Consider the following 25839-nt stretch of genomic DNA (forward strand, 5'->3'; position numbering starts at 1 on the left):
ATTAACCGTGGTAATTTTTCCGTACAGCCTCTGTCCAATCAGGAATGAGGACACGCCCTTACAGTGGGAACGTTTTTCCGTACAGTATCTGTCCAATCAGGAATGAGGATACGCCCTGACAGTGGGAACGTATTTTCCGTGCAGCCTACTGTCCAATCAGGAATGAGGACACGCCCTTAGAGTGGGAACGATTTTTCCGTACAGCCTACTGTCCAATCAGTGATAAGGTTCCCGCCCATCGACTGGTTTTCACGTCAAGAGGCTTCCGAAGCCACTCCCTCCTACTGAGCAAGCTGTGAATCGTTCCGTACAATGACGTCACAGTTGGTTGTCAAAGCAAACATGGCGGCTTCCTTGGTGTATTTCCTGTCGCTTTGTTATTCCGTACAGTGACGTAGGGTTTGCCGTTAGAGAGCCTAGAGCGCGGAAGGCAAGGCGGGAGGAAGGTCTGCGGAGCACCATGCCGCGGGAGATCATCACCCTGCAGCTCGGCCAGTGCGGCAATCAGAGTCAGTATCAGCATATGAGTAGTGCGTGCTGTCCTGTGTGTGCATAGGTCGCCATAGGTGTAGTATGGAGAGGTCGGCATGTCCTGCATGTGTCAGTGACGGGGGACAGCTGGGGTCTGCAATAGGCTGCTGGAGGATTATAAGCTTATTACAGATGGGATGTGACAATGATTACGTTTTATGGTACCGACATACATTTGTCATGGGCGTCCTTGGGGAGGGGAATAAATAACATATATATAATCTTTTAACCCTTTAACTCCCAGCCATTTGTCAAGTTTTCATTTTCTATTTTTTATTTTTTTCCTGTGTTTTTTTTTAATACCATTTAGCTGCGCCCGAAATGCCCCCCCCCCCCCCCCCCCGGGCCGCAGCGCTGACGTCAATGCTTTCTATTTCCTGCGCTGACAGCGGCGCTCCTGAAAATCAGCTGATCAACGGGGATTCCTGATGACTCTTCCGGTCCTGACCATCGATGCGGCCGGACATCCACATTGGTGGTCGGGGCTGGAAGAGTAGTAGATGGCTCTGCTCCCGTTGGAATCAGTGGGAGTGATGCCTCCTGTTACACTTCCAGTTCTGACCACCAATAAGGCGCTGGAAGTGTAATACAAGGCATCACTCCCACTGGTGTATGAGAGCGGGGTCGTCTATTACACATCCGGCCCTGACCGCCATTCTGTACATTCACTGATGGAGGGTCAGCACATCGGCGGGGGTCCCAAGCGGCAGACTCCCTCCAATCCACTATGGATGACCCATCCTGAGGTTATCCATAGTCCAAGCTTGGAATACTCCGATTAAAGGGGTTCCCCCACACAAACAAAGTATCTGCCGCCCAGAGGATGGGACGTAACGTGCTGATCGGTCGGGGGTCTGGCTGCTGGGAGGAGCGCTTGTGCTTGACTATCTGCGGTAGTCCCATAAAAATGAATGTGTGCCTCTACGGTGGGAGACGGTTCAGATTTCGGTCGGGGCATGCATTGGGGGCGCTCCCGATACAGCGTCGTGTGAAAGGAGCAGTCAGCAAAGCTGCCGCAGTACAGCGTCTCTGGCTCTGGGCGGCGACTAGTGTTATAGTCAGCCGCAACTCCCCCTGGCCAGAACAGCTGGGACTTTCTGAAGCCGCCCCTCGCAGGCGATCCGGACTATGCCTCAGCATTAAAAAAATCGTAAAACTCCTGTTTTTGGGAGGCAGATTTTTTAGGTAGTTGGTTTCTGGCGTGTTGCGCCATTTCTTGGTGACGATGGCCGTTAGAGCTGCCATTACACTCCCCATGTAGATTGTCATTTAGCTTTCCCAGATCCCCCAATGGACGACATTATTTGGTGATGACGTTATTTCCGAAAATACAAGACTAACGGTCCCTCTTGTCTCCTGGCAGTCGGGTTTGAGTTCTGGAAGCAGCTGTGTGCGGAGCATGGCATCAGCCCAGAAGGCATTGTGGAGGAGTTTGCGACAGAGGGCACAGACCGGAAGGACGTATTCTTCTATCAGGTAAGTGGCCAGCCTGCAGCTCATGAATATGCAGGACTACTTCTGTAACTGGCTGCTACTAATAAAATGCAAGTTTCTCCTAAACTACTGCACACATACACACAGCAGACATATCACTGTAATCGGTGTGACGGGCACTACCTTATGGTGAGGGCTGCAAACACATGGTGATTAGAGATGAGCGAGCGTACTCGGTTTGGGTGTTTTTGCACACGAGCACCACTTTTTCCGAGTAACTGACTACTCGGACGAAAAGATTCAGGGGGCGCCGGGGGTGAGCGGGGGTTGCAGAGGGGAGGGGGGGAGAGAGAGAAAACTCCCCCCCCCCCCCCCCCTTTCTGCTCCACCACACCGCCCCCCCGAATCTTTTCATCCGAGTAGTCAGTTATTTGGAAAAAGTGGTGCTCGAGTACAAAAACACCCGAACCGAGTACGCTCGCTCATCTCTAATGGTGGTAGATTCACTTTATTCTCCACCATCAGGCACTTTACTCTGATATTACCCCCACTGAAACCTAACTTTTATTCTACAACTTAAGGCCAGCTCATTTGGTTGTATGGACATTTGCAGACGGATTGCACTACTCTCGAGATCCCTAAAGATTGTTTGGATCAAGTGAAGATTATGTCCCCCCCCACCCCAAGGAAATAAACTTCACTTGACTTGTTTTGAAGCAGATCACGAAGAAGAACTCTTCTTCTTGATACAGGCCTAACATTCTAGTAAGACTCTATATGTTGTCAGTGGGCATAAGCTGGAGAAACTAATCGAAATGTTGGATCATTGTGATGGACATCATTCAAGAACAGAGGAGTCGGATAAAAATTGAATAGGCCGAGGCCACCGTCAATCAGGGAGACATAATCTTCACAGAATCTGATGTTCTTCCATTGCTTGTCTATCCAATGACGAGGCTCCTTGCACCATTGTAGATGGACTGATGCATCTTCTTGGAGAGAACCTGACAGCTGTTTACAGGATGAATAGAGGGAAATACCAGCTGAATGTATCAGACGTTAGTAGAAAGTATGCCATAGAGAGTATCCAATGGCATTAGGGCCAAAGGAGCCGCACTAAGTATATACCTACGTATATATAAATAAAGACGACTTAATTCTTGATGAGGTGTCCAACTGCTATTGGTAGGATAGTCTATGACTCCATATCACTGTCGCAGACCAGAAAGTACAGCTGGACAGTCAGTCTTCCTCGTATATCTGATGTGGATGGGGCATACATATTTGATGACTACACAGATGGACGAGCCAGGAAGGAAACCTCAAATAGAATGGGCAGCATAAATAATAGATTCTGGGCGGCGGTCCTCATCCTTATATGAACCTGGCCTCCTACATTGGCCACCGCTGAACTAGCAGGAGTGCAGTGTATATACTTCTTGTATTGCTAATCCAGAACACCTGACCGTCCGGCACTTGTCTTTCCGTGGACCGTTGTTGTCCACTCATGTTGGATAAGTTCTGGTCGTATTGACCAGCTTGTAGCCTGATTGTTCAGATCGCAGAGTTGGTAATCTAAGCGTGATTAGTGATGTCATCAACTGTCTATCGACCAACTTTGGGCTGTGTTCACACTGCTTTTCGTGAACTATTCCAGTTGATGCACCAGGAAAGCTCAAGGTACATACAGTCTGTGTCAGAAACAATTGTTCCCCTACAAGGAGTTGACGTTTTGCTGTAGGACCAATCCTGCAGTTCCATCTCAGGCAGATATACAAATGATGAGAGTTGTGGTGATTAGATGGACGGTCTTGTCACCTGAGGCCCTAAAAGTGGTTCCACCCTTGGCTTATTAAAGGCTCTCGGAGGCTCCTTGGGTGTAGTGACCTTTTCTTCCACTTGTGTGGAGCTTGTTGACCAATAGACGCCTCTACGACGCAGAGAAGAGATGTCACCCCGTTACTGGAGTCTGAGAGGGGCGCATTATTGGGATGTGAGAAGCCGGATGGTCGTATCGATGAATTGTCCCCACTGGGCCGTTCTGACCAGACTGTTAGGAGGTGTTGGGACCAGTGGATGTGTGAGGGCACACAAGGTGACCGGGCTCAGGACCCCCGACAGCCCACCAGTAGAGAGGAGTGTCCAACCAGACTGTTAAGAGGTGTTGGGGCCAGTGGATGTGTGAGGGCTTACAAGGTGACCGGGCTCAGGACCCCCGACAGCCCACCAGTAGAGAGGACTGTCTGACCAGACTGTTAGGGGGTGTTGGTGGGTGTGTGAGGGCACACAAGGTGACCGGGCTCAGGACCCCCGACAGCCCACCAGTAGAGAGGACTGTCTGACCAGACTGTTAGGAGCTGTTGGGACCAGTGGATGTGTGAGGGCACACAAGGTGACCGGGCTCAGGACATCCTCGACAGACCACCAGTAGAGAGGAGCTTCCGACAAACACGAGTAGCTTTAAGTGTTTTGTTCACTATCTGGAGACAGGGGGCGCCATCGTTACAGGCTCCTGTGTCTGTAAAAACCATCTGCAGGCTCTTAGCTGAAGGACATTTGGTCTCACAGCGCGCATTACATGTACTGCGTTTGACACCCACCATCGCTCCGTCTGCAGTGGTGTCATGAACGCCGAAACTGGACGCTACAGAGTGGAACCAGGTTGTCTTTAGTGACGAATCCAGGTTTAGTTTAGGCACTGACGACGGCTGTGTTTGTGTGTGGAGACCTCAGAATGAGCGCCTCAATCCGGCCTTTGCTGTGGAGGGACAATTTTCTCCCCTGCTAACGTTTGTTTACCTCATTATATATGCAGCCAATTGCGCCACCTTGTTAAGTTACCTTCCATTAAGGGCTCCTTCACTTGGGTCTATTTGCACGCGCAATATGCAGAGAATAAAACCTATTGGTTTCAATTGGTTCATTCTCATTTCCTTTTTTTTTTTTTTTTTTTTTAAACATTCCATTGAAAAAAATAGGACCTGCACTATATTTGTGCACATCAAGGGTCGCCATAGAAGTCTATGGAAGGTGTGCAAATGTGCGTTTATTACGCTGCTCAATTCAGTAAAAAGGAGAATAGCCATTTAAATTGGGGCATGGTAGTCTGACGCTCGTAAATAAACTACCCTGCGAGTGCCAAAAAGCCTCATACATAGCGCAAATGTGTTGTGCTAAGGCGTACGTAAAAACAAATCCGCCTGTGAGAAGGAGCCTTTATTGGTCACCTGTTAACAGATTCTTTACAAGTTAGGCCTGTGTCACACAAACAGCAATATGCAGTGAGTAGAACCCATTCATTTCAATCGGTTCATTCATTTAAGCGTATTTCACAAAAGTTACATAGTTATTGAGGAATGTTTGTGTTTCCTGTGAGAGAATCACCAGATATAATTATAAACTTTTTTTTTTTTTTTTCTCCAAATAGCGCCAACATATTCAACGCATTTTTCAAATCAGAAGGTCCATGTACAGACAAAGATAGATATTATATACTGTAGTAAATTACTAAGTTGAGCAATGGGGGTGAGGGTCCTGCTTACAAGAGCTTACAATCTATGAAGGAAGGAGGGGTGAGGGTCCTGCTTACAATCTATGAGGGGCGAGGGTCCTGCTTACAAGAGCTTGCAATCTATGAGGAAATGAGGGGTGAAGGTCCTGCTCACAAGAGCTTGCAATCTATAAGAAAATGAGGGGTGAGGGTCCTGCTCACAAGAGCTTGCAATCTATGAGGGGTGAGGGTCCTGCTCACAAGAGCTTGCAATCTATGAGGGGTGAGGGTCCTGCTCACAAGCGCTTACAATCTATGAAGGAAGGAGGGGTGAGGGTCCTGCTCACCAGCGCTTACAATCTATGAAGGAAGGAGGGGTGAGGGTCCTGCTCACAAGCGCTTACAATCTATGAAGGAAGGAGGGGTGAGGGTCCTGCTCACAAGCGCTTACAATCTATGAAGGAAGGAGGGGTGAGGGTCCTGCTCACAAGCGCTTACAATCTATGAAGGAAGGAGGGGTGAGGGTCCTGCTCACAAGCGCTTACAATCTATGAAGGAAGGAGGGGTGAGGGTCCTGCTCACAAGAGCTTACAATCTATGAAGGAAGGAGGGGTGAGGGTCCTGCTCACAAGAGCTTACAAGCTATGAGGGAAGGAGGGGTGAGGGTCCTGCTCACAAGAGCTTACAATCTATGAAGGAAGGAGGGGAGACACAAGAGGAAGCAGTGCTTGTTCTGTACAACGGAGCATTCATCTTATATAAATTGGGTATTATACATAAAGCTGTATGAGCCGGTCACCAGTCGGTATCTGTGTTTCTACAGATATGAAGTGTATTAACGTGTGTGTGAGGGAGGGGTACTGTTGAATGAAGGGATCAGGTACTGAGGGGGAATTCTAGAAGAGGACTAAATAGAGAAGATTTAGATTAAAGAACATAATATGCCTTCCTGTGGAGAGGTGTTTTTAGGACACTCTTAGAAATATGGATACTGGCGATTACCCTGATTGTCTGGGGTAGCATATTCCTGAGAACTGGTGCATCTTGGGAAAAGTCCTGGCGGTGGAGCTTTGGATTATGGAGAAAGTTGGTGTGGGATCATTAGCAGAATGGAGAGCATGGGTATGGTGGTGGACAGAGATGAGAGAGGGTGGAGGCATCGGGGCAGTGAGTGGCGCAGGTTGGAGGCATCGGGGCAGTGAGTGGCACAGGGCATCAATGTAGCGGTTAGACAAACATTAGAAGGGAGAATTTAGTGAGGGTAAAGACTGATCAACAGTGAATTAAAGTATTCCAGACAAGGATGTCCATAGTAAGGAAAGGGAGATGTTTTTGAGGTGCAGGTGACAAATGGGTGCAAGAGATTAGGTATCGGGAGTAAAAGAGAGACCGGAGTCAAATATGAGAGCGGGTGTGCTGCCTAGTAGTTGTGATGGCACCACACACTGAAATGGAAATCTATAGTAATAGTTACACCTATGTACGAGATAAATGGCCATGGGTGACCATGACTTCCATTGGATGTCCCTGATTGTAGGCTGATGATGAGCACTATATCCCCCGGGCCGTGCTGCTGGATCTGGAGCCAAGAGTTATTCACTCCATATTAAACTCCCCGTATGCCAACCTCTACAACCCAGAGAACATCTACCTGTCTGAACATGGCGGCGGCGCCGGGAACAACTGGGCTAGTGGCTTCTCACAGGTGAGTGTGTGCTCATTGGATTGCCATCTTTTTCTCATGCCATGGTCTGTATCCCAGGGTGCTATACTACAATGTTACATCTCAGTCCCTTATGTATTAATATGTACAACGCTTTACTAGGGTGAGAAAATCCATGAAGATATATTTGACATCATTGACCGAGAAGCTGATGGCAGTGATAGTCTGGAGGTAAGTAGATGTGGAAGTACAGGAAGCTGATGGGGAAGGGGGGGTGGGGGCTGTAGTTGCGATTTCGTCTTTTTCGGGAGGACGTTGTGGCTCGTTGATACATGATGGAACTCTATTGTTTCTTTTGGAACAGGGATTCGTCCTCTGCCACTCCATTGCCGGAGGTACTGGTTCTGGTTTAGGATCTTACCTACTGGAGAGATTGAATGACAGGTAGGTGTTGGCTGTGTGACGTCTTTAGATGTAGCTGGTGCCCTAATATTTGGGGGACGATGGAGTCCGGCACTATGCGTGTTTGAGATCAAGTTTGGCTTTTTATGTCCTTTTAGATTGTATGCTGTCGTCTCGGCTAGTCAGCTGCTGGTGGTAAGGTTTAGGCTGCCTGTCCACGGGCGTTGCGATATCCCGCACGGATCTCCCGCCGCGGGAACCGCCACAAGGGAGCAGGAGCCAGCTGATGGATCTCCGCGGGGAGCTTATCTGACAGATAGGCTCACCACGGAGAATCACGGCAATTCGTAGCATGTTGTGATTTGCTGGCCACAAGCGGAGAATCGCTATGATTTTCCACTCGTGGACAGGGGGGCTGCGGTTTCTATAGCAACGCAATGAAAAGCGTTCACTGCATTCTCCGCGGCCGGATTATCGCCGCGGGGAACGCAGTGAAAATTTGCCTGCGGACAGGAGCCCTAAGGGCAGCAGTATTGGCACCGCTAGCGTGACATGACTATGCAGGCAGTCCTTTACTAAAGGACCGGCTGGGAAATTTCGCAATATTTACAGACAAACTTTCCGCAGCAAATCCGCCCCGTATGAATCTAGCCTAACAAAACTTTTGTTTCCCTCCTTCCTTGCCATAAAACAACATTTCATCATAATTCAACATCATTTTATCTTTAAACTATAGAATAGATAGATTTCAGCCGCTCACTTTGTAAGTAAAGCCCCATTTACACGCAAAGAGGATCACTCAAAATCTATACAAAAGATAGGGAGAATGACAGTTTGAGCCATCATTTTGCATAAGCTACTAACGGGCACTAATGCCCATTAGTAGCTTATTAACCCCTTTTGCATGTAAATGAGCCTCCCTGAGCTGTATGCAGATAACTGCAGGTGGTCTGTTATCTGCATACATCCCCTTTGTTCTGCTGCGGGAAAACAGCTGAGTACAATGTTATCAGTGCTGCCATGGAGAAGCGCAGTGTGCGGTCCCTGCTATCAGCTCTCCTATTAGTGATTGACAACTATCTGTGAATTACGCTGCACACAGAGGTAGTTGTCAATCACTGGTAGTCCTTTTATTGTTTTATTTCTTGCAGATATCCTAAGAAGTTGGTTCAGACTTACTCTGTCTTCCCAAACCAGGATGAGATGAGTGATGTGGTCGTCCAGCCCTACAACTCCCTCCTGACTCTGAAGAGGCTGACACAAAACGCTGACTGTGTGGTAGGTTGATGTGAGCTGGTCGGAGGTGCACAATTAAAGGGGCGTTCCAGGAGCTAAATAAACGCCGTGTTGTACCTGGTGCAGGGCCTATGGGACGGTACAGGCCGTTCAAATAACACCAGCAAGAGAATCCGTGTTCCAGCCATTCTGACCCATTTTACTTGAAGTATCTCTTACCTTCTGCTTGTGAAGTTAGATGATTTGTCATAATAGGTGCAGTTCGGATGTTGTTGTTAGCCGTTCACTACCCTCAGCGACCCCAAAGGCTCCCTCCCGCCATGTTTTTTGTTTTTTCTTCTTTCAGTTGTGTAATATCCATGCCAGTATCCGCTCTGACAGTATCAGCCATCGTGTCCTTTGGTGGCCGGGTCTTTTGCCACTGATCTATCCAAGCATTATAGATGTTTCTAGCGACCCTGCTCGCATTATATGGCCAAAATCCGTGAGTCTGAGTCCGGTCATCTTACCCTCCAGTGATATATTGGGTCTTATACGATTCAGGACTCTTCTGTTTGTTTCTCTCGCCATCCAGGACATACGCAGCAGCTTTCGCCAGCACCACAGCTCCAACGCATCAATCCTCCTATCAGCTTCCTTCGCAGTCCAGCTCTCACATCCATACATGGCTATGGGGAACACGATGGGTTGCACTATCCGGCGTTTAGTTACTATATCGATATCCCTACTTTTCCAGATTTTGTCCGTGTTTAGCATCACGCTTCGCTCCAGTGCTATCCTATGTTTTATCTCTGGCATAGATTCTCGGACCTGGCCACTTTTTGAGCCAAGGAAGATGACGTCTCGCACACATTCTATGGCCTCATTGTCGCTTTAGATATGAATTTGGCCATATTTTGCAGTCCTAATTGTAGTCTTCTTTAAATACAGTTAGTTACTTTCAGTTTTAATCTTACATTTCAGCTGCTTCCGACCGGCTTCTGTTTCTGCAATGTAGTGGATGAAATATATGTAGATATTCTTTTGGTATTCTCAAGCTTTTTCCATGGTCCATCACAGGTTTGTAGTATGGTCGCGGGTGCCGTGTTCTCTCAAGAATCCTGCCTGCGCATCAGGGAGCGCTACTTCGACTACTGATCTCAGTCTTTCCTGTATAATTTTGGGAAGGATCTTGCTTGCATGCAGAATGAAGGCTATTGTTCGGTAGTTGGAGCAATTCTGGGAGTCGCCTTCCTCTGGTAGAGGGATGAAGACAGAACCTTTCCAGTAATGTGGCCATTGTGTGGATGCCCATACTGCCTGGCACAGTGCTGTGATGGTTTTCACTGGTACTGGCAGCAATAGCTCTGCCGGTATGTTATCTATGCCTGGGGCTTTATTTTTGGCTAGTTGTTTCATTGCCATAATGACTTCTGACTCCACAATGGAGGCTCCAAGCCCACGGGCTCCACCTCACGCAATGGTCCAGGTATGTGATTGCAGGCATATAGTTCCTCTGAGTATCCCCTCCACCTATCCTTGATACTCTGTTGGTCATTCAGTTCCCTCCCATTTTTGCTTTTGATTGTGCCATTACGTGCCATGAAAGGTTTTCAGGCCATCTAGACCTGTGAGAATAGGCCTCGCTTATGGCCTTTCATTCCAGCCCATTTCCTTATCTTTTCTTGCTGCTTGATGAATATCGGCATTTGGTTACCGAACTTCGTCTTTGTTGCCGGCCGCCTTTGCCGCTCTTCTTTTATCGGCTTTTCTGATGGTTCGCTCGGACAGCCAATAGCGTTGTGTTTCCCGCTGCCTATAGCTGAGATGCTTCTTGGCTCTTTCCATAACTGGCCTGTATATGGTGCCGTCGTTCCTCTGTATGTGTATGCACTTCAAATCTGTTTTCTCCCCCAGTAGTGTATAATTGGGGGACGTCCACGTGTGCCGTCGGCGTTTGGGTTGCATAAACCATGTGTTTGTTATCCTGAACAGATTTTCTTGGCAGAACTGTACCAGGCGATCACCGGCTTCATTTCTTTCCCCAAGCCCCAATCTTCCTGTGATGGCTGCTTCTGGCTGGCTGCCGACTTTGGAATGGAAGTCGCCCATAATGTAACGATGTCCTCCTTTGGCATTTCTTTTATAGTTTTCTGGACGTCGGCATTAAAGTCTTCGATGATTTCCTCCTTGGCATCCGTTGTTGGGGCATAGACCTGTAACATTGAGATGTTCGCTGGCTTACTACGTATCCGGATGGCAATGATATGGTCACTGATTGTTCTAGAACTTTCTACTGCCTTTGAGGTCCGCTCCATTCCTCTGGATTTCCTCGTGCCCGGCATAGTGCAATGTGAAGTCATTGAACTGAAAATATCCATTACCTGTCCAGTGCAATTTGCTAATTCCAAGAATATCAATGTTTAGTCTCGTCATTCCGCGTTTCACAATGTCCGGTAGACTCGTGCCCCGCACATCCCATGTTACCAGTATGTGAGCTTTGGTACAGCACAGACCTTTCCTTTCATCGTGCGGTGCATCAGCAGCCGGGCTTCCCGAGGGCTTTCCCCGGTTGCGTCATGAGGAAACCCCGACTACCTGTACTCAGACCTCGCTCTTGCAATTCTGCATTTTATACCATGTTGCATCTGTTTGGTTACATTTGTGTCCATTTGCTTTGCAGGTGGTTTTAGATAACACCGCGCTGAACAGGATCGCTACAGACAGACTGCACATCCAGAATCCATCCTTTTCACAAATCAACCAGTTGGTGAGTAGACCTCTCTTTGCTTGGCTTTAACCCTTTAGTGACCACCGATACAGGCCATCAGAAGGCGTATCGGCGGGCTATGTATGCAGAGAGATCGGACGGCGATCTCCCTCCATACATCGCGGGTGCCGGCTGTTTCTTTCAGCCGCCACGCGACAGCTCTGACAAGCCGCGCTCAGAAGCTGAGCCTGCTCCTCACACAGTGGGCGCTCCCTGCCTTTATCAGTTAGCACTCCGTTGCAGTAGAGTTCATGCCAATTATGGCTATTAACCATTTAAATTCTGCTGTCGGTATTCACACCCGATCCACGTCCAGAAGTCCCGAACAGCCCCCTGCAATATGATTGCATGATGCCATTCGGAAGCCTTGTGAAATACCCCAGGACTACTATGAATGTCTGTCTATTAAGGCATGCCTGTGGCAGCTCTTAATAAAATGCCTGTCAAAATACACTATATTGTAACGCTATAGTATTGCAGTATACTGTTTAAGCTATCAAATGATTGGGAGTCCAAGTACCCTTAAGAGACTAAAAAATAATAAATGAAAAAAAGTTTTTGTTTTCTAATAAAAAAAAAAATCCCTCCTGATTTTTATAATAAAAAGAAGAAAAAAAATAATGATTTATACCGCATGTTAAATAACGTCAGGGGGGAAAAAAAGCACAGCGCCAGGATTGTACTTTTTTCCGTCTGCTCGTCTCCAAGAAAAAAAATGGAATAAAAGCAATTAAAAAGTTCTATGTACCCCAAAATGGTACTAATAGAAACCACAAATCATACTGCAAAATAACAAGCCCTAGCACAGCTGGAGAAATAAAAATGTTATGGTGGTCAAAAGATGGCAGCAGGAAAGGGTTTAGGTTTTTTTTTAAGTTTTTTACTTTTTAAAAGTAGCCCAACTAAAAAAAAAACTGGTATGACCGTAATCCTACCGACACACTGAGTAAAGTAATGTCACCCCCCCCCCCCCCACCCTCTGTCCCTAAATGGCACAATTGTGTGTCCCCCCCCCCCCCCCCCCCCCCCCATTTCTAAAACTTGGGGCTAGGAATGTTCAACATCTGGATAGTGAAGTTACATAAAGATTGTGGTATTGGGCAGCTGGTTGTCCCCGGCTTATTGGTTTATTACTATTGGAATGTGAAAGGGGATTGTTTGTACTGTGTGTGATTAGTGTATGAGCTTGGATAGATCGCCTGTTGTATAAGTGTCTGATAAGCAGGGGTCCCCACACTGCGGCCCCCTGTTGGAGTTCTAGTGATCCCCTCGTATCTCTTAGATCAGCAGGGCGAAGCACCGGAGAGCCGGCCATGCACATTTGCAGCATTCTACGCTCTAGTCCACGGGCAGCTATGGAAACTGCTGAGCCAAGCTAAACTATTGTATTGTTCAAGTTCTATCTCAATCAGATAAGTCTGCCGAAAAACCGGTTGGAACAAGAGTTATTAGTAAGATAAAGCATCAGGGGAAAATGCTGCAAAATGGGCCCGGCTTAAAGGGGACTGGTCACCTTAAAAGTGTCCCATTTACTGGGAACAAGTTTTAGAGACAGAAGATATGAGCAGTTTGATGGTTTGGGGGAATAGATTCAGTAGAACGTGTATTATTAATTTATATTCCTGCTCTTTCTCTGTTTAGGAGTCCAGTGGGCGGTCCTATCACAAGTGTGCATACAAAGACGCGAGGAAAGCTGCCAATCAGTGATGGGACCGCCCACTGGAGTCCTAATCAGTGATTGACAGTTATCGCTATATGTGCCCTCGTGCAAGGAAGGCTGTCAATCACTGATAGTACCGCCCACTGGAGTCCTAATCAGTGATTGACAGTTATCGCTATATGTGCCCTCGTGCAAGGAAAGCTGTCAGTCGCTGATAAGACCATCCACTGGAAAACATTCAGTATATCAATCTGCTTGTCTTCTCCAGCTCTATAAAAGCTGCGGGTAGATCAGACTGTAAGTTTAACGGGACAGGTTCCCTTTAATTTCGGACATATTTTACTCTATAATGTCTCGGCAGCCACAGTTCTGATCTGGTAGTCGTTGACTAAACAAGAATTATAGAAATGGGCCATAAAAGACTTTACCGGTTGACAGGTGACAGATCGGCACTGCCAAAACCACACCGTCCGCAGGTCACATGGCTCAGTAATTGGAATACTAACTGAACTTTCATCAAACTACTTACAGGTCATAGAGAATTGTCAGAAGTTTTTATAGGTGGGGGTCCGGGTGCTCGGACACCCCCTGATTGCTAAGCTTCTTTGGCTGTGACTGGAGAGTTGTGTATGAACTCTGATTTTCTTTTGAGCCGGTACACCACTCCGAGGGGAGCTGAAAAGAGGTAAAGTGATCAAATGAGCACTTCTGCTTCTTTGCTTCAATGATTTTTGGGACCCTGAGCACCACTGATCAAACCTTATGACCTGTCAGTAGTTTCATGAGCGTATAGTTACCCTTTAACCCTTTCCAATCCACTGTCTGACGTCTGAAGACATTCTGACTGCAGGCTGTACAGCTCTGATGTTAGAGGACATCCGGCAGGGTATTCTTACTATATATTACTGGCCGCTCTGTTGTTGGGGGTCTCTCAGGCATGTCACATACTGCAGTACTGGCTCTAGCCAGCAGATGGCATCATTGTATAATGACAGAAAGAGAAAGCCCCCTAGGAAACCTTGAATCCAAAATTGGATTGCAAAGGGTTAAGATCTGGAGGATACAGTTAGCATTAGCTAGGACCCTCCTCGATGGCAGTTGTGCAATTCCAACTCGCAGGAAAACTACCACCAAGGCAATCCAATGTCCCACCGCCTTATTACTGGCAAGCAGTACAGTTGGTACTATAGACCTGCAAGATGGCACCACAATAGATACAATAATTCTCTGATATTGACTTATGCGATGTCCTCTGTTTGTGTTCTGCAGGTATCCACCATAATGTCCGCCAGTACTACAACACTCCGCTATCCGGGCTATATGAACAATGATTTGATTGGACTGATCGCATCTCTCATCCCCACCCCACGGCTACACTTCCTGATGACTGGATACACTCCACTGACTACAGACCAGTCGGTAAGTCGGAGGGGAGGAACAGGCTACCAGTCCTGTATGCTGGGGAACATGGTAGTCCTAGTATCTTTTCTTCGGTCACTGCGCACATTCCCATATGGAACATTATGTGTGCGCGCTGAATGGAAAAAAAGGTCACACTCGCAGACAGAGTGCCAACGTCTAGGGGTAACTATGAGGGAATGGGAAGCTGGATGACTATAGAAGGTACCCCCTGGGCTCTGCATTCCCCACATTACCGGTTCTCTTCAGTGGGTTAATCTAGTTTAATATGGTCTGGGACTAGAGATGAGCGAGTATACTCACTAAGGCACATTACTCGAGCGAGTAGTGCCTCAGCCGAGTATCTCCCCGCTCGTCTCTAAAGATTCGGGGGGCGGGGAGAGCGGGGAGGAACGGAGGGGAGATCTCTCTCTCCCTCTCTCCCCCGCTCCCTGCCGCAACTCACCTGTCACCCGCGCCGGCCCCCGAATGTGCCGTAGCGAGTATACTGGCTCATCTCTACCTGGGACGTGTCACACGTTGTCATCAGTGCGGTCTGTGTGCTGTAATTCATATAGGTGCAGCAGAATGTATCTGAGCGTTGTGCACCTTTAGCTCCCATTTAGTCTCTTACCTTTTTTTATTTAGAAGAGACAAACAAATCCCATAGACTGTGATGTATGCTAATTGTCTGGGCTCATATCTGCCAAGATAGGCCAATAGGAACCAACAGGGCAAAGCACAAGTACTGCTAATTGGAATAAATTAAAGTTTATCAAACTTTGCAGTCACCTTTTTTTAGAATAAGCTTTCATGTTGGTACATGAGAATAAAGCCCCATTTACACACAACGATTATCGCTCAAAATTAGTTCAAATGATAGCTTTTTAGTGATAATCGTTGCGTGTAAACGCTTCATCTTTCACTCTTCGGCTGAATAATGATTTTTAGGTGAGCATAGAATCCATCATTCAGCTGAAGAGAAATAGCAGGGATTGCACGCTGTATTCTCCACGGGAGCAGCTGATTACATTGTATTCAGCTGTCAGCCCGTGCGAAGACAATGCAGCTTGAGCGCAAAATCCAGACCAAATGCTGCGATTTTCAAACAGCTGCTCGAGGCTCATTTACATGCAAATGAAGGCCATAAACTGCTAAAAGACACTAGTGTCCATTAGCAGTTTATGCAAAACGACTGCTTATACTGTCAATCTTTCACCCGTATGAAAGATTGTCTTTGCGTGTAAATGAGCCTTAACACTATTTCTAATCATTATATTACCTGTATCCTGCATTTTATCACCATTTTTACCTCTGTAAGCTCTAATTCTCAGTTGTCCCTGAGCCGGTGGATGTAGACTGTTGCTATGATGTCAGCCATACACTACACACATAGAGAAGGAGATCCTGCTCTCCTATCTCTCTGTAGCACACACTCCTAACTAATAAAAGCATAGAAGACATTATACAGCAGTAATGAGCAGTGTAGACGTGATTACAGTAGATGTTAGATAGTAAATACTTACGATTTAGCTGCAGCAGCATCGCTGTGGCAGTCTTTCCCTCTATCTCTCTAGCGGTTGCCTCTCCCTTCCTACTCCATAGACTTCAATGGACAACATGTGACCATACCCCTACTTCTTGTAACCGCTGGAGACAGACTTTACATGACAGCATGCAGTGGACAGCAAATGCTGGTTTGTCAGATGATTGCATCATTTATGCAACAACAAAAAATGCTCGCTCATTGGCATCACACCCCCTCCGCTTAAAGGGGTTGTCCCGCACCGAAACGGGTTTTTTTTCTTTTTCAATAGCCCCCCCGTTCGGCGCGAGACAAACCCGATGCAGGGGTTTAAAAAAAAAACAAAAACGGATAGTACTTACCCGAATCCCCGCGCTCCGGTGACTTCTTACTTACCTTGCGAAGATGGCCGCCGGGATCTTCACCCACGGTGGACCGCAGGTCTTCTCCCATGGTGCACCGTGGGCTCTGTGCGTTCCATTGCCGATTCCAGCCTCCTGATTGGCTGGAATCGGCACACGTGACGGGGTGGAGCTACGAGGAGCAGCTCTCCGGCACGAGCGGCCCCATTCAGAAGGGAGAAGACCGGACTGCGCAAGCGCGTCTAATCGGGCGATTAGACGCTGAAGATTAGACGGCACCATGGAGACGGGGATGCTAGCAACGGAACAGGTAAGTGAATAACTTCTGTATGGCTCATAATTAATGCACGATGTACATTACAAAGTGCATTAATATGGCCATACAGAAGTGTATACCCCCACTTGCTTTCGCGGGACAACCCCTCATAAGCAGGAGGATATGCTGCTGACAGATGCAAAACCTCATGGGAACGAATGATCGGATTACTATACCAGCAATGACCTGCTTTAGGGCAGTAATGAGCGTCGATCGACCTGCTATATTGAAAGTCTGCCCTTCTAAATCCACCCTAACAAATCCAATGGATCCGGGGCTCGTCCATCTAATCCGCTTCTATACAAATATATAGTATTCTGGTGCTGACGACTGACTGTCTAATGTTTATGGCTAAAGTCGGGGAGATGAGGATCCAGCAGATGGCCTTCAACATACTTACCATCTCCAGCTTAGAGTAGCTTTACACCGGATAACTATCGTCCGAATAGTCACTCCATACAGCAAATGTAAGTGATGGTTGTTCTGCGTAAACATAGCCACCAATCAGGTGATGAGTAGAGATGAGCGAGCGTACTCGGAAAAGCACTACTCGCTCGAGTAATTTGCTTTATCCGAGTATCGCTGTGCTCATCCCTGAAGATTCGGGTGCCGGCACGGAGCGGGGAGCTGCAGGGGAGAGCGGGGAGGAACGGAGGGGAGATCTTTCTCTCCCCCTCTCCCGCCCGCTCTCCCCTGCTCCCCGCTGCGACTCACCTGTCAGCCGCAGCGGCACCCGAATCTTCAGGGACGAGCACAGCGATACTCGGATAAAGCAAATTACTCGAGCGAGTAGTGCTTTTCCGAGTACGCTCGCTCATCTCTAGTGATGAGTGATCATTCATTCACTAGTTACTTAATTACAGCTCACTTAAAAATAGTCATTGGTTACTTAATCATCATCTGGAGTAAACAGGTTGTCTTTCAACTTTGCAGGGAGGTGGGACTTGTTTATCATGTTCCTCCCACTGAAAACTGATTGGCTTCTGATTTTTATTTTTTTTTTCTTACCATTTTTTTCCCTCCCACTTATCTCTCATTGGTTCCCGAAAACACATAAATACTCGTTAGCGATCATCCACTCAACAGTCACTGCTGGTCTTCGAAAGAACACTTACTGCTACCATCTCTGGCTAGTTGTGGTCTTCGTAGATACACTCACTGGTGCGGTCTCTCTCTAATTTGGCCTTCGACAGAACACAATGCTGCGGCCTCTCACAGCGGCGAGCGTTCATTCAGACTGTTCGCACATATTTCCGTGGGCTTGGCAACCAATGGACCCATTCATTTGCATGCTCTGCTATAGAGGAGTCGGGAGAGATGGCTGCTCTACTGACAACTCTATGATGTGTATAGTCCTCTGTGTCACAGAGTGCTAAGGCAGCAGAAATTCAGTCCTAAGCTCTCACTCATGACCTGAAGGTTGCTAGTTCAATCCCTGCCTGGTTCAGGTAGCCATCCTTCCGAGGTCAGTAAAATGAGTACCCAGCTCATGGGTGGGGGGGTAATAAATAATTTACCTGAAAGCGCTACAGAACAAATTGGCGCTATACAAGTAACCAGATTTATATTTATCTCCATTTAACTTGCATAAACACAAATATCCGCGGCTCATTTTATATAGAACACATTAGGGACGATGCCTCATGCCTGACCCCTTCGGCTAGTTCCACATTATCTCCCGGCACACGTCATCCATCATCTCCTCCCCACGGCACCATGTGTAATCCATTCAGTCATGCTCTGTATAAATGTGTTTGTGTCCACAAGTCATTAAATCCATATTTTGCTCCCTGCATGCATGAAGGATATTCCTAGGAGAAGCAGATCTAAAAGCCTAATGGACTATAAGCGGGTACATCTGTGTGTCGTGACTATGGATTTTCCACTCTGATAGATTGACCTTGTAGCGTTACTCCTCCATCTTCTTGTGTGCCTAAGTGTTACGTCTGCCTGAAATAAGTGACGGAATATCCCAGAAGACAATGTCTATGTAGTAGACCAGCGGTGTCCTTCCTATCCCCCTAGATCTCTATTACATACTGTAGACTTACATTTATGTATTGTGCGCAGGTCTAATAACTTTATTCATACTTTTAACAGAGTTGAAGAAGAAAGTTGACAGAGCTCTTTATCCGAGAACCTGTCGGCACTCCCGAGCGTGCCAGAGGGCCTACAGCTAGAGATGACGGAGGTAGAGCTGGTTCCAAATTTCATCCGGTTACACTTCCTACAGACGTCGTACCTCGAGTAATTGCCCTTTTAGGTGTGCATGCGGTGTAGGAAACTTTAAAGGGCAATCTCTAGAGGTATGATGTCTGTAGGAACTTAGACCGGATGAGAGTTGGAACCAGATCTCCTCCGTAATCAGCTTAGCATGCTTGGAAGTGCGGACCGGTTCCCTGTATCATACCTCATTTTGTAGTTGGAGGCAATTGGGAATAAGCAAAAATATACAGGTTGTCCACAGAAATACGTTTCCAGGGGCATTGCATGGGGGTATGTGGGTGGTGCATGCTTTTTGCTAGCATTAGGGGGCGCCAAGTTCTATGAAACCCACTTCTTGTATATAGTTGCCATCCTTTGGCATAGGTGTGGGTGTGGCGGTAGTCACTGGGCATTCGGTGGTTAGTAGCCAGACTATACAGAAGAAGGGAGGATAAGAAATGCCGGTAGCTCTCATGTCCGTCCTCTGCTCTGATTACTGTCTGACGCTTCTGTTCTTCGCTGCTCTTCAGGGAATTCATACAATGAAATGGTCTTTTGCTGCTTCCAGTACACTATGCTCTTAGGCCATATATACTATGTAAGGTTTTATCTATAGGTGGCCAGTGTGCGGAAGACCACAGTGCTGGACGTCATGAGGAGACTACTGCAGCCCAAGAACGTCATGGTGTCCACCGGCCGGGACAGGCAGACTAATCACTGTTACATAGCAATACTGAATATTATCCAAGGAGAGGTGGATCCTACTCAGGTGAGTGGAAGGGAACGAGTAGAGCAGCGGCGTGACGGACGTCCGCGCAGCAGCGGCTTGACAGCATGTTGATCGTGCGCATTTGCGAAAGGGCCACGCTAAGTAACTGTAGGGGGGCGAATGTGATGATACATATACGTCGACTCCTGAACTTATCGCACTGAAACTAGCTGTTGTGTCACGTCGGCACGAAAAATCCAGGAACACGGGCTTCGTGAAATATCCTCCAATCGTGCCATTGCATCAGGATGAATGCAGAACGCGTTTCGATTGCACTGAACCTCGTTCACCTCGTCTCCACATTATATCCGGTTTCCTTAAAAACATTACACATTAAAAGCCCTCGATTTTTTTTTTTAACCTTGTTGTACCCTTAGGGATCTTATCGGGTCATTAACTCCTCTCTTCCCATGAAGGAAGCCATGGTGCCGTTTAACCCCTTCCCGCTCCAGGACATACATTTAGGTCCTGGAGCGTCGGGGTATGTATGAAGAGACGTCCCTGGGTGACCTCTCTTCATACAGCGCAGGCGTCAGCTGTTTATTACAGCTGACACTCGCAGGCAATAGCTGTAATCGGCCGATCGCAGCTATTAACCCTTTAAATGGCGCTGTCAATTCTGACAGCAGCATTTAAATCCCCTGAATGGGTCCCGTACGGCCCCTCTGCAGTGAGATCGGGGGAGCCGGGCAGGTGTCATGACAGCCGGGCCCCAGGGCTGCCTTAGGAGACTGCCTATCAAGCCATCCCTGTGGGGTGGTTTGATAGGCTGCCTGTCAAACTGCAGTATGATGTAATGCTATAGCATAACGTCATACTGCAGGAGCGATCAAAGCATTGCATGTTGTAGTCCCCCAGGGGGGCTTAAAAGTACAGTTATAAAAAATCGATAGTTTTTTTTTTTTTTTATTGTAAAACAAAAAAAAGTAATAAGTTTAAATCACCCCCCTTTTTGCCATATCTGTAATTAAAAAATCTAAATTCTAAAATAAAAATACATATCTGGTATCGCCGCGTCTGTAAAAGTCCGATCTATCAAAGTAGCGCATTATTTGCCCCGCACGGTGAACGTCGTCCAAAAAAAAATAAAGACTGCCAGAAATGCACTTTTTCAGTCACCCTGTCTCCCAGAAAAATTATTCTTTAATCACTTGTCTGCCCCCTGTGAATTGAGTCAACAATGGAAAATCCCTTGAAATCTGGTTTGCGCTGCATCATGTTCTTGGTGTATTTTCTTGCAGGTGCACAAGAGTTTGCAGAGAATCAGAGAACGGAAATTAGCCAATTTTATCCCTTGGGGTCCTGCTAGCATTCAAGTAGCCCTTTCAAGGAAGTCTCCATATCTTCCATCTGCGCATCGGGTCAGCGGACTTATGATGGCCAATCATACCAACATCTCATCTGTGAGTAAAGGGTGACACAAAAAAAAGAGACCGCTTCACAGTCCTATAAATATAAGCAGTAGTATATCCCCATTGTAATGACTTATATTAGTATATCTGCTCACTCCTCTGTCACTAGATGGCAGTATGCACCCACCTTTGAGTCTACAAGCACTTACATCTGTCTGCTGGATGGGAGACTGGGAGGGAACGATTCACCTTGTGGAGAGGCCACAAGGGTGTCGGGAGTCTTATATAGGCCGTGCAATGCTCCCTGGGAAAACATGCAAATGAGCGATGAAATGATCCTTCCTGATATTTACGCATGGGGTAGCTATTATTCCAAACGGTGGCGCCGTGGAGGATTATTGCATTACTCATTTCCATGGATTTGAGACTAAAACCTTCCAGCGACGGATAAACATTAGTTTCCGTTCCTTGGACTTGCCCTACAGGACCCTTTAGTTGAATGTAAGCTGGCATTTTTGCCAATTGCTATTATTTGCTCATGTGCTGCAGTTCACGGTCATTGGTGCAGTTCTAGTGAATGAAGCACTAGGTGGCGCCGTTGCTTCGCCATACATTGAGTCAGCGTCTCTTTAACTTCCATCCTTGAAATGTCATTTTCCAAATGCCAAAAATGGCTGTAAAGGCTGAGGGTTGTGTGTGAGTGCTGCAATGCAGATGTAAGCCTCCTCTCCAGAACCAGCAGCCCAGTCCATTGGCTGCAGCGCTGATGTTTCCGCCGCGGACGGCACGGTCGTCTCCAGGCTATATTTAGCCATGTGGCGTATCTAAAAAAAAATAATAATGAATGCATCCTTAGGAGCGATCAGCCGTCTGATGAGTAATGTGAGGACATTACAGTAGAGCTAATCTAGGAGTCCTGGCACAGAAGGAGCTTTGCTTACTGTAGGTAATGAGTAAATGGATGGATCACCTAGAAGCTCAGTTTCTCCTGACCCACCTAGCTTATAAATAGAATACAAGAGCAACAGTGAAGACTGACACAGGCTGAGCCATAGCAGATAACGGTGATAGAACTGCAGCAATTTTTATTTCCAACACCCCTGACTTATAAATGTAGGCATTTCATACTGCTTTCTTATAGCGTATCTTGAGTTTACAAAAAAAAAAAATGAATGCCCACTAGAGATGAGCGAACGTACTCGGATAAGCACTACTCGTCCGAGTAATGTGCCTTATCCGAGTACCGCTGTACTCGTGCTGAAAGATTCGGGGCGCTCCGCTGCTGACAGGTGAGTCGCAGCGGGGAGCGGGGCAGAGCGGGCGGGAGAGAAGGAGAGAAAGATCTCCCCTCCGTTCCTCCCCGCTCTCCCCTGCAGCTCCCCGCTCCGCAGCGCGTCCCGAATCTTTCAGCACGAGTACAGCGGTACTCGGATAAGGCACATTACTCGGACGAGTAGTGCTTATCCGAGTACGTTCGCTCATCTCTAATGCCCACCCCTCTATTGCATGCAGTAACTAGCAGTGTCCCCATTTCCCTCTTACTAGAGAAGCAAAATGCCTAACGACAGGCAGTGGATTGTAAAGCTGTTAGAAGAGAGATCCCTTGTGGAAGGCACATTAAACTTTAGTTTTAGTGGCAAGATGAAACATTTTTAACGCAACTATATTACAAGATTACAGCGGGTGTCTGTCCCCGGGATCTGCGGCAATGTCCGTCCATAAAATGCAGTGTAAAATGATTCTTCCACGCACACGAGTGGGAATCGCTTGCGATATCTGCTTATGCAGGAAGAATCGCAGCATGCTCTATTTTCATGCGGGATTCACACAGACTGCTTCCATTGACCGAAATGTCAGTTTTCGAAATCGCCACGGATCTGCGTCATCGCCGGTGCACACTCTCTGCACTGCGCATGTGCGCCGGTCAGCACATGCGCAGCACAGAGAGGAAGAATCCGGAGAGGTAGGGCGGGGTCACCGTTCGGCACAGGGTTGAACTCCGCTGCGGGATCCGACCCGGCCTATGCTGTGTGAAAAGATAGTGCTTATTTAATTTAAAGGGGCAGGAGAAGGTAGAAGCAGCTTGACGGCCCAGCGGTTAGTATTGTTGCCTTGCAGTGTTGGAGTCCTAAATTCAAATCTGGCCTAGGACAACATCTGCATAGAGTTTTACGAAGTCCAGATTTGAACCTTGGCAGCAATGCTACCATGGTGCTTCAGGAGGACACTACCGCCAGCTTCTGGAGTACACTATAGTGAACCTGTTCTGCTGTGGGAGACCACACCCCTCCCACTAAGCTCTGCCCACATTTTAAAATCTGACAAGCATGGCATTAAAAAAAAAGTTGTGTTTTTTTTACCGCAGAAATTCCGATAATTGATCCCGTGTTTCTTTCTCCCAGCTGTTTGAGAGAACGTGTCGGCAGTACGACAAGCTGAGGAAACGCGAGGCCTTCCTGGAGCAGTTCCGTAAGGAGGACATCTTCAAGGACAACTTTGATGAGCTGGATAACTCCCGAGAGATCGTCCAGCAGCTGGTGGATGAATACCACGCCGCCACCCGCCCGGATTACATCTCATGGGGCACTCAGGATAAGTAGACGGCAGGGGGGACTCTACAATACCGGAGCACAGAAGGTCGGGGATCACTTGTAAGTAAGAATGTCATCCCATCCAAGCGAACTGTCACCAGGGAGCAGCATATTCTGGTTGATGGCGCTCTAGAGCGCCTCTCGGAGGAACCAGATGAAACTGTTGCTTATGCTGCTACATAAAGCGCTTTACACATCCGTGTTTGATTTGTGTGATGAAGTCAGCGAATGCTTTTTCATTGTATATGAAGTAACGACTCGACCATCCGGGCAGACCAGACCACGTTTCATCTTCAGGTATAAACCGTTCATGTGAAGGTAAAGAAGTTCCAAACCTTGATGGATGTTTATGAAGCAGGGTATACGGACACTCACATATAGGAAATTGGTTACACGCAGGTGCAACATGGGAAGTCACTTATCTTGGAAAGGTCTTATGTTGGAGGTGACTGACAGTCTACCACGGTTTCCCGAAAATAAGCTTTTTTTTTTTTTTTTATGTAAGCCCTCCCCCCAAAATAAGCCCTACCTAGATTACATGGAAAAAAAACACCAATACTCACCTAGCCAGCGGCATCTTGGTCCCTTGCGCTGGTCTCTGGCGCTGCGGCAGGCTGTTGTGTCCTCAGCGTTGACACAGCACTCTCTTTCTGGTGACTGTGCTTTGAATACCCCGCCCCCAGCAAGCGAGTGCTGTGATTGGGTCACAAGCGCCGCTGGCTCAGTCAATCAGAGTCGGCTTTTGATCATTTACAGCCATTCAGTGAATGACATCACTGAATAGCTGTGATTGGTTCATCGAGCGCCGGCTCTGATTGGCTGAGCCAGCGGCGCTCGTGATCCAATCACAGCACTCGTTTGCTGGAGGTGGGGTATTTAAAGCCCCGTCACCAGAAAGAGAGTGCTGTATCAACGCTGAGTATTACACAGCAGCCTGCCGCCGTATGAGGGACCCAGACGCCGTAGGCCAGGTGAGTATAAGACACCCCCACCCCAGTGCCTCTTTTGGGGCAAAAATTAATATAATACAGTGTCTTATTTGGGGGGAAACACGGTAGTTTTAAGATTTTCATTGGAAGAGATCACTAATGTGCTGCATCCTGCTACATCAGGGACTGTATACGAGGGGATTCCAAAAGAATGCTGCAAAAATAAAGCTCTTTTATTTAGTTTGTATTGCACCTTGCAGATGTTCTATGTAGGTGCCGTTGGTGAAATGGCCGATGTCAAATCGGTAGTCCAGTTCTGCCCAGATGTATCCCGGGATATCTTCAGTTATCAATTCTACTGTAGCAGAGTTGTATTGTTTTAGGCCGTCTCTTATCACCAACAGCGCCCATATCTAACATCTGTAAGGCGCAATAAAAACTTGAAGAGTTCTATCTTTTCATGTCATTCTGGTTGTTGTGTGTCAGTTCCTATATGAAGAAATCGGCTTTACTTTTGCACCAATCTTTTTGAATCCCCCTGTGTGAGTGCTGCCATCTGGAAAACACCCGCACAAAAACTTTTACTGCATTTTTAGAGTCCGGGTACAGCAACGCCTTTTTTTGCTTTCTATTTCTTTTCATTGTTTATGGTGGGAAAGGGGTTGTCCAAGTTGTTGTTTTTTATGTTAAAACCCCGTTCCCCACATAACCAGCCAACAATATACTCACCTTTCCATGCTGTGTCCCGTGTCACTGCTTCGGGCCTCCTCTCTGACGTCATGCTTACAGGCTGCCCCAGCCTGATCTCGCAGGCTGCTACAGCCAATGACAGAGCTTAGCAATCGATAGCTGAGCTCTGTCATTGGCTGCAGCAGTCTGTGACATCCCATAAAGAAGTGGAACGGCAGCTTGTAAACAAACAACGGGAGCGGAGGACCGAGCAGCGGCGTCTGACTCGGTGGGGAGAGGTGAGTATATGTACGGCGAATGGGGTTTTAACGTAAAAGAACAACTCAGACAATCCCTTTAAAGAGGACCTTTCATGGGATAAAGTCAGCTGGGCGGCTACGTGGCTTGCTGACTATCCCCATTTTTTTTTCTTCACCATACCCCCCTCCATTTACCTGGATGAGCTCTTCTTAAGTGCAGCTCCAGACACTTTCAATATGTCAAGTGGGCGGTCCCCGTTGCTCACTGTCAGTGGGTGACATTGGACTGTCAATCAAC

At 47.4% G+C, this 25839-nt stretch overlaps 1 protein-coding gene across 1 annotated transcript; it reads left to right on the forward strand.

The window, feature by feature from the left end:
* The first annotated feature begins 347 nt into the window (after window positions 1-347).
* TUBG1 (tubulin gamma 1) lies at window positions 348-23881 on the forward strand. Its single transcript, XM_066588107.1, has 11 exons — window positions 348-509; window positions 1895-2007; window positions 6993-7160; window positions 7281-7349; window positions 7483-7562; window positions 8672-8798; window positions 11419-11505; window positions 14435-14584; window positions 19588-19740; window positions 20982-21143; window positions 23495-23881. The coding sequence occupies exons 1-11, from the start codon at window positions 461-463 to the stop codon at window positions 23690-23692; spliced, it is 1356 nt and encodes a 451-aa protein (XP_066444204.1). The 5' UTR covers window positions 348-460; the 3' UTR covers window positions 23693-23881.
* Window positions 23882-25839: the final 1958 nt, after the last annotated feature.

Source organism: Eleutherodactylus coqui, chromosome 13, assembly GCF_035609145.1.
Source record: "Eleutherodactylus coqui strain aEleCoq1 chromosome 13, aEleCoq1.hap1, whole genome shotgun sequence".
NCBI lineage: Eukaryota > Metazoa > Chordata > Amphibia > Anura > Eleutherodactylidae > Eleutherodactylus > Eleutherodactylus coqui.

Coding starts and splice junctions, on each gene's coding strand:
- TUBG1 (XM_066588107.1), top strand. CDS start 461: ATGCCGCGGGAGATCATCACCCTGCAGCTCGGCCAGTGCGGCAATCAG. Junction 11,506..14,434: donor TTTCACAAATCAACCAGTTG/GTGAGTAGACCT, acceptor TGTGTTCTGCAG/GTATCCACCATAATGTCCGC. Junction 21,144..23,494: donor ATCATACCAACATCTCATCT/GTGAGTAAAGGG, acceptor TCTTTCTCCCAG/CTGTTTGAGAGAACGTGTCG.